The 9,246-nt window shown below is 48.1% G+C and overlaps 1 protein-coding gene across 1 annotated transcript in view; it reads right to left on the reverse strand.

Annotated features, from left to right (window-relative positions):
- Window positions 1-1,369: 1,369 nt before the first annotated feature.
- Window positions 1,370-9,246, reverse strand: part of dnase1 (deoxyribonuclease I) — a 23,729-nt gene continuing 15,852 nt past the window's right edge. The window contains exons 5-8 of the mRNA XM_037689407.1: window positions 2,037-2,149; window positions 1,784-1,938; window positions 1,621-1,714; window positions 1,370-1,435 (exon numbers count right to left, since the gene is read on the reverse strand). Of these exons, the coding sequence (XP_037545335.1) occupies window positions 1,370-1,435; window positions 1,621-1,714; window positions 1,784-1,938; window positions 2,037-2,149 (428 nt within the window). The remainder of the gene's footprint in view (window positions 1,436-1,620; window positions 1,715-1,783; window positions 1,939-2,036; window positions 2,150-9,246) is intronic.

Raw genomic sequence — 9,246 nt, forward strand, 5'->3', positions numbered from 1 at the left:
ATTTTTTGCACAGGTCAGATCCTCGATGCCACCTGTCAATCAGTCCAGCAGGCTCATCAGCAACTGACTAATTAGCGACCTCAATTTTTCCCAGAGTGAATGCCTCTTACCTGCAGGAGTAACACCCCTTTGTAAGGGTTTTGCATTTCAGACACTTTGTGGTCAGAGTGAGTTCATGAAAAATCAGCAGAAAAATAAACATCAGTGGAGAACACGTAATTCAGACACGCGTTACCCTGAGTGTTTAAAGAATGTAATATAGTTTATTACATTTCCAAAACCTAAACAGAGTCTGGAAAAATGTAAAAGATGAATAAAGCCCTGCGGCCGACCTCATGAGCAGCTGGATACAACAGTGATAAACAGGAAGTACCACATGTTCATCTGTATGAAGGTAACTGCAGGTAAATCCTCCATTTTTTGTCATGATTACATTGCAACTTAATAGTTAAATTAAAGGTTAACGCTTAAAGCTAGTTGTTCTTTGTTTTGTGTGTTTTATATGTATAGCTACATTTAACTTCTGGTTGCATAAGTTTAGTCTTTGTTTGCGATGATCAGTTAACAATAAACTGATTTTGTATAAAGCATTTATTAGGTTTTGTAATGTAAAGCGAAGCATTATGTCTGTAGCATCTTAGCTAGCGCAAGCTTAGCGCTACGTTAGTGCCGGTAGTTGTCGATCAGGACGGGGTGTTGGGCTGCATGAGAGAAGCGGACCGTGCTCTAGTCACACAAGGAGAGCTGTTGGTCAGGCTACTTCTTGTTGTTCTCTATAATAGTTACTGAATCAAGTGTTTAGGTAAACAGATGTTTAACAACCCATTAAAATACACTAGAATGCAGGAAATATCTTCTTTTGTTTTTCAAATTCCCCCAGTGTGTCCCCCACACATTACAAATGCTTCTGATTCCAATTGCCACTGTGTTGTTCAAGCCAAGAGCCAATATTGTCAGCACTGAGGGCTAAGGCACCACTCTAAAACTGCCACTGGAAACTGCAAAAAAATATATCCTCTTCTTTTGTGCCAACAAAGTCCATGCTCAATAATCCAGGTATACAATCCAACAATTTTCAGTCAGTCTTTTGTGGTTATAAAAACCAATAAAGTTAAATTTCATGTTTTGGTCAAGGCTTCAAAGTGCCACATGTGGCTCCAGAGCCACTATTGTAGACCTCTGGACTATATGATGCTTGCACCGGGATTATATCTTCAATTTGGAGTTTGCGTCACTAAGCGTTACGTTATACAGCACAAAAACCAAATATATCACATCATAAAGTACAAACATCTGTGATTTCAAATGGAATGTGTTTATTTTAGATTCATGATTGGTGAGAATCCTGTGTGTTATTTGAAGTCATGATTTAGGCAGCAGGAGCAGAACCCACCAGCTTCACCTCCACAGGGAAATGGTCACTAACAGCCAACGCCTGAGAGAGACACCAAAAACACGACGTCAGTTTTGATTAGCTCTTTCAGAGCTTTAGCTCCAATTCTGAGTGTGTTTAGAGGTTTTTTTTTAGGAATAAAGGAAACCAGTGTTGCACAAGCACGCAAAGAAATGTGCACAACTTTGGTATATTCCTGTTAGAGCACTCAAATGTAAACATTTTACCAAACTAAGGCTGAGGTTAAGGTCCGCCATGAAGTCATAAACTTCTGCGCTGCCTTGCACCACTCCTTTCATCATGTCAGTTGTGACGACGATCCTGCAGAAAACAGCAGGGTGAGAAGAACTGCGTGTCCATCAGTGTGTGTCTGTGTGTGTCTGTGTGCACCTGTCGTAGGGGCAGGAAGTGTGAGACACTGTGCTGTCAGCATCATCTGGGATCAGCCAGTGGAAGCTCTTGTCAGTGAAGAGTCGGATCTGTTCCCACTCCGAGCCCATCACATAGGTGCATCCTGCGTTGAAGTCTCCCAGCAGCACAACGTCCTGCACAGAACCACTGCTCAACCCGGTTTTTCCACACTTTTTGTGTTTTTTAAATGTGCTATCACTGAATGCTTATTTATTTATTTATTTATATTCACATTGGTGTTCCAGCGGTTACGAACATCAGCCACCACATCATGCAGAGCATCCATCTCCCACACAGCGTAGTCTGGAGAGGTGTGCTGAGGGATCAGGGTGAAGTTCCTCACAGCTGCAAAACAGAGTGTAGATGTTAATAAGATCACATAAATAAGACAGGGCCAGACCTTTTAAGATTTTAAAAACATCAATAAAATCTTAAAATCGGAGTGGACAGGAAGCCAGGGGGGAGAAGCCAGGACAGGGGTTACGTGTTTGTGTTTTTTAGTTGCTGTCAAAAGATGAGCTGCTGCGTTCTGGACAGATTGTAAGCGATGCAAAGATGATTTGTCTAAACCAGGGGTCTGCAACCTTTACAATGAAAAGAGCCATTTCTGCCCCTTTGTTCACTAAATTAAACGTGTCCAGAGCCACATTGATGATTGTCATTATCAACTGGTGGCCCATGGGCCACTTTAAGTTTGTTTAGAGGGGGGCTTTTCTTGTCTGTTCAGTAGGTGTGAAACTATAAAACTAAAAACATCCAATGATTGTTAACATTTATTTATATTTTTACATTATGAGACTAAAAAAGACTAGAATCCATCCATCAGTTATCTTTACTTGCTTCTTCCTTAGGCAGCACGGTGGCACAGTTGGTAGAGTTGCTGCCTCTCAGCGAGCAGGTCACCCTGGTTCAAATCCCAGTCTGGGGATCTTTCTGGGTGGAGTTTGCATGTTCTCTCCGTGCATGCGTGGGTTTTCTCCGGGTACTCCGGTTTCCTCCCACAGACCAAAAACATGTATGTTAGACTGACTGGTAACTCTAAATTGTCCCTGGGTGTGAGTGAGAGAGTGAATGGTTGTTTGTCTATGTGTCCCTGTGATGGACTGGAGACCTGTCCAGAGTGTCCCCCGCCTCTCGCACAGTGACTGCTGGACATGGGCACCAGTGACCCCTGTGACCCGAAAACGAAGAAGCGGGTAAAGATGGTGGATGGATGCTTCTTCCTTTTCAGGTTGCAGGGGGTCACTGGTATCTAATATGCAAGTTGCAAGTCGCAGAAAACTGGATTCTTGTAAAGAAAATAAAGAGCCAATTTTTTAAAACTATAACAATGAACTGTGCAGACATATATGATTTGTTTTGAGTATCCCACTTTGAAAAAATAAAGCACAAAGTTAGCGAGTATAATTTACTTTGTGCATTAATACTAGTATCCACATATTTGCAAAGGAAGTGACAGGAAAATTAAAACTAGTCGTTTTTTTATTGTGAGTATAGCATCCTATAAAATTCAGTTTTATATTACTTTTGGTCAAAGCTTGAACTAGCCACTGCGGAGGGACCAGATGTGGCTTGTACATGTGCATGTGGCTCCAGAGCCGTAGGTTGTAGACCTCTGGTTTATACCAACATACAATGAATTACAATAGTCCAAACAAGACGTAATAAAAGCGTGAATCATCTTTTCAGGGTCTCTGAAAGGGAGACAAGACTTCACCTTGGCAATGAGTCTTAGCTGGAAGAAACTGGATTTCACAACTGTATCTGTTTGTCAAATTTAAAAGCACTATGAAAAATAACTCCCAGATTCTTGACATTGGAGTAGCTGTATGAAGCCAAGGGGACAAGAGCATTAAGGGTATTACAATTACCAAAGCTGATGACTTCCATTTTATTTTCATTTAAATTCAGAAAATTTAGTTCTATGTCGTATAAGCTTCGCCCTTTAAGGCCTTCGCTTTAGTGGGTTTATCCCGTTATGCAGAGCATAAGCACTGAAAAAATTAGTCCACGCCCACCTGCTGTGTGGGCCCCACCCGGTCCGTATAAATTACGTTAAGAGCGGGAAATCGGCTCCCATTTTTTCTTCAGCGAGCTAATATAGCACTGTCAGAAGAACAAAGAAGATAAATTGTGTAAATGACCAACCTTTGTGAAGGATGCTTGGCCCGGCAGTCGACCTCCGGTCGTCCGGTGAGTTCTCCTCCCCGAGGAGAAGATGACAGCAGTCTTATTCCAAGGTAAGCGTCGAGGAACATTTCCCAGTGACAGGTCACTACACGCTGGACAACGCCATCTTGTGTTTTTCCCTCGCCGACCCTCGGGGCGAACCGGATGGTTCCTCCGGGGCAAGGCGTGCTCAGCTGCAGCCCCCGCTGCTCATTCCCTCCTGGGGAGCGTAGTGTAGGTGGAGGGGGGCTGAGTGAATGCTCACCCCATCCCACCTCGTTTCGCATCGGCGATCACACCGCTCCCGGCCGACAGCGCCCTCAGGGGTTGCCCGGCGGAACCCAGGAGGAGGCTGACATGAAGGGACCCCTTTTTTCTACGTCCCTCGCCTTTTCCCGCCAGTTCGGATGATCGGCGGAAAGGTTGTTTTTCACTGGGCTCCACTGTGGCTCACCGTCTTGATCCATACGGCCTCGCGTTCCAACAGGACGTTCCACGGGCGAGGCCGTAGACGGTTCTTTCCTGGTAGATTAGAGGAGTCGGTCCCCAGTCCGCTCCCATCACCAGAGTTGAGGGATTCACCGAGCGGGGCTATTCCTCGGTAACCCCCCCTGGAGCCAAGCCTCGCGGAAGCTTCCGGAGCGAAGCTGCCCAGGTCGGAGCAGCGTCCCGTCCCTCCAGAGGAACACGAACCAGACGGCGAACACGCTCTCAAATCGAGCCCACCAATGTGTTTTCAGGCAGCCGCAGTTAGCAACAACGTGCGTTGCTAGCATATAGCATGTCCAAGGGACTGAAGGCCGCAGACCTGCCTTGGAGACAAAGAACTCCCTCTGTAAGGCAGCTGACGCCAGCTCAACATGTGTGCCTCTCCCACGGTTTGCCTGTCGAGGACTGCAGCGCGGAGGACGATGATCCAACGACCCACCTGGCTTCGTTACTCCCCTCGCTGCCGGAGAATCTGCACAAGACCTGATGAAGCCCATCGCGGACGCGCTGTTCAGAGCAGCTTCAAACCATGCTGGCGAAGTGAAAGTCGGAGGAGGTGCCAGAAGCTGTGCGCCACCTCATCAAGCCGCGCGGCTCATCCCGACCCGCTGGAGGGACCGTCGCGAGCAAGCTTCGACTTTTCCACGGCCGCGGCTCTCGCTGAGTTCCACCACCAGCCCCGCCCGTCAGAATCCAGCCCTCTTCACTCCGGCAGCCTGCAGCTCAGCGTTTCCCCAGAGTTCGCCTGCAAGACAGCGCTCTGGGCAAACAATCGCAGAGCTCGTGAGAGAGAAGTTTCTCAAAATGACGGTCTCCGGAGGGTGTGTGTAAAAGTGACACGAAAAGTTGAAATAAATCATCATTAATGATCAAAGTGTCTGTTTTTTAGCCAGTCTGTAAGCCCGGATGAGCTCACAGCGGCCGCACACATAAGAGCCGGTGTCCTTAATAAGGGTTTTTAAACTCACCGCCGCTCCAAGTCATTACTAGTCGCTTACAGGGCACGATGGTAAGTTAAATAACTCGTTATAATCCCGAGCTGCACGATTTTCACTCAAGCGATGTCAACTAGCACTCGTGGGATGGAACAGCCTCCACATGAGCCGGTGTCCTTAAATAGGGTTTTAACTCACCGCCGCTCTTGACATGACGAGTCGATCACTAAGATGAACAGCCTCCATCCAACGGCGCTGCGTTGATGCTGGCGCACACACACAGCTGCCGGCGCTAACCAGCTCACATCGGTATAAATGTGGTCCGCAGGCTGGTTCGGGTGGGGGCCCTTCTCTCTCACAAGAAACGACACCCGTCTCGACGAATCAACGCGGGCAGCCGTCACCGCAGCTTAAACGTGAAGCAGCTGAAGAACCCGGTAATGAGTCCCGCCTCCCTCCAGCGCGCGCCCCTCCAGCGAGAGCGGCGCGCGTCCCTCCAGAGAACAACGTGTGCGCCCGCGGGGCTAGCAGCCTTCACTCCAACAGCACGGCGTAAATGAAGTCACGTCCTCCGCCTTTTCAACGTTCGCACAGCAACGTCAAACGCGCAGCCCCACCGCGTCATCAGCTGTCACACGCTTCGCCTTCAGCTCAAGCCTCGCCCGGGATCACACAGAAAACATTCCCGCGACGCATGACGGCGGTTGAGGGGCGGACTGCTGACAGCCGTACAAAACATGACACATCACTTAACGCACGTTCACCCTACGAACGTTACGTAGAGTGGCTAAAACATGCTCGCCGTTTTTCGGATGGGTGGACAAGGTTTTATGCAAATGGTACAAGTTACAGTTTGCAACCCGAACCCCTCCATTCAGAGGAGTTATAAAAACGGTCCTGTCATCATCAGACTAAATCTCATCCCTAAATGCAGAAATCCAAGTGTTTCTGATAAAAGTAATCTACAGAGTCCCCCAACGGAGAGAAAACACAAGGTTTTTACTCACGGATCGGAGGGGTGAGACCGTTTTTGGATCTGTTGTTAACATCCAGAGAACGCATACCGATCATCCTAACACAGAGACGAGAGTTTCTGTTTTACCTGGATGATCTGCTGCTCCTGTCACTCCAGACAGGAGGCGCTGATGCAGGATCAGGTGTTGACATCACACCTGTTAAATCTGGGCTTCGCCATAAATTGGAAGGAAGTTCGATTTTCCCGGCCCAGACATTTGTTTTCTGGGAGTGGAATTAAATTCAATCACCATGTGGATCCAGTTAAACAAAACGACGGATGATCATTGTCCCTTCCTCTGTGGAAGCAGACCTCCGACTCTGGGGAAACACCTTGTTTTTTCCGTCAGAGGGAGTTCCCCTCAGCAGACCCACGTCACGGGTCAGTCTTCACGGACACGTTGCTGTCAGGCTGGGGGGGGGGGGGACATGCGTATCTCAAGCAGTAGGGGCGCTGTGGCCCCACTACACATCAGCCCACATCAATGTTTTGGAGTGTCACACAGTACTGAATATGATTCAACACTTTGCTCCCGTGCTACAGAATCAACACGTGTTGATTCACACAGACAACATGATGATTGCTGCGTACATAACCATCAATGGTGTGCGTTCAGCCCAGATGTTACACTTTGCGCAAAAGCTACTGTGTTGGGCTCCTCAAAACCTGCTCTCTATTAGAGCGGTTTATATATCCGGTGTTCTGAACAGAGGGGCAGATGTGACGTCCAGGGGCGACCCACGTCACGTGGACCGGACCCTCCATCCAGATCTGATGTTTTCAGACGCAGCAGAAGTTGACAAAGCAGCTGTGGACCTGTTTGCGACGCGAGAAGAATGCTCAGTGTCAACTATGGGTTTCCCTGAGCCCGCGAGACGATCCATCGCTGGGGGGGGGGACGCATTTGCTCACAGCCCGTGGCCCAAAACGCTTTTGTACACGTTTTTTTCCCCCACCTCCTCTGTTTTTACGGTTCCTGAACCGAGTTCAGGAGGAGGGATTGACAGCTCTCCTGGTGGCTCCCGGCGTGTGAACGCACCATGGTTCCCAGGCCTGCAACGTCTGTTGTCGGGTCGCCGTGGAAACTGCCGTGGAGGGAGGATGCTCTCCTTCAGGCAGGAGGAGCGTCCAAGAGTTACCCAGAAATAGGTCAACACCTGTGGGTCTGACCGCTGAGCGGTCCCACTTAGAGGATGGGTCTCCCTCAGGAGATGGTGTGCACAATTCAAGATTCACGTGCTGCATCCACCACAGTTCTGCACACATCAAGGGGACGGTTTTTCAGCGCTGGTGTACAGAGAAGGTTTAGAGGCCACCTCATGCCCATTAGGCGGCGTGCTGTTTTCTCTACAATAGCTGATGGATAGGGAGTTGGCATTCAGTACGCTTTAACGTACGTTGCAGTCATCTATTCCTGCCACGAAGGTTTCGGAGACAGAACAGCTTTTAATCACCCGCTGATGAAGCGTTTTTTCTAAAAGATGTTCAGAGACACAGACCTGCTTCACGTCCACTTGCTCCACAGTGGGATTTAACGCTGGTCCTGCGAGCCCTGATCAAGGCTCCAATTGAACCTCTGGATCAGGCTTTTCACTTAGAATTCTTGTCTCTTTAAACAGCCCTGCTGCTTGTTTTAACACCCGCTAAGAGGGTAAGTAATTATCTGCCCTCTCTGTTGCTTCGTCATGCCTTAGAATTTAGGCTGACGGGCAGCTCAGCTGATTTAAGACCAACCCAGCTTTTATGCCTAAAACATCATTAGCTCTTTTAAATCAAGAGTGATATCGTTGGAGGGGTCTTTTCCCCCCCACAGATCAGAAGAAGAAGCATTTTTTCATCTTCTCTGCCCGGTGCGGGCGTTGACGTGTTACATGACGCGCACAGCTGCAATGCGTTTCAAACTCAACAATTGTTTGTGCATTATAGAGATGCATCTGCAGGTCGCCGTTATCCATCCAGCGCTTGTCACACTGGCTGTGTGAGGCCTTTTCTGAAGCCTACAGAGCATCAGTTTTAGGGCCTCCTGTCAACCTCTAAGCACACTCGACCAGGGGTATCGCATCTTCGACTGCTCTGCATAATGGTATGTCAATGCAGGACATTTGCACTGCGGCTGCATGGTCAACACCCTGCTCATCTATTCGCTTTTACCTACGTGATGTGACGGCTTGTTCCATGACACATTCTGTCCTTAGTACTCTAACAGAATGAATATTGTTGTTCTCATGGAACTCTGTTTAAGCTCACTTCTGTCTGCATGCATTACAGTGTGAGATGTTGTTATCAGTCACAAGTCGTGTCTGTGATTTTGGTTCTATTGTCACTAATTCAGTTCATGACTATTGTTACCAATCAGTTCATTTGATCAATAATCAATTCATGGACATTAGTCTGTTTATACTGTTCAGCCATGAACCAGTTGGTTCATGCCCCCCCCCCCCCCCCCTCTTTTCAACTTCTTCTTCCGTTGAAAGTTTTCCGGGGCATTCATGCTTGTCAGAACGCATAGTTACACAACATGCGTCTGTGCATGGCACATAATTACGCGATGCGTAGTTATGCTCACGGGGATCTGAGTGACAAGACGTTTTTTGGGCAAGCTTCCGCTTCTTACTGTGTTCGAATGGACCCAGTGAGGCGAGGACCACATCGGCTTCGCCCTTTACCCACTAAAGCGAAGGCCTTAAAGGGCGAAGCTTATACGACATAGAACGTTGGTTACGTACTGTAACCCCAGATTCTATGAGTATAAGCGTAGCCCTTTAAGCGTCGGGCCTCACTGGCTCCTAAATGGCTGAAGAAAAAGCTATTTTGGGAGCCGATTTCCCGCTCTT

This window comes from Nematolebias whitei, chromosome 15, assembly GCF_014905685.2.
Source record: "Nematolebias whitei isolate Nwh7 chromosome 15, NemWhi1, whole genome shotgun sequence".
NCBI classification, from domain to species: Eukaryota; Metazoa; Chordata; class Actinopteri; order Cyprinodontiformes; family Rivulidae; genus Nematolebias; species Nematolebias whitei.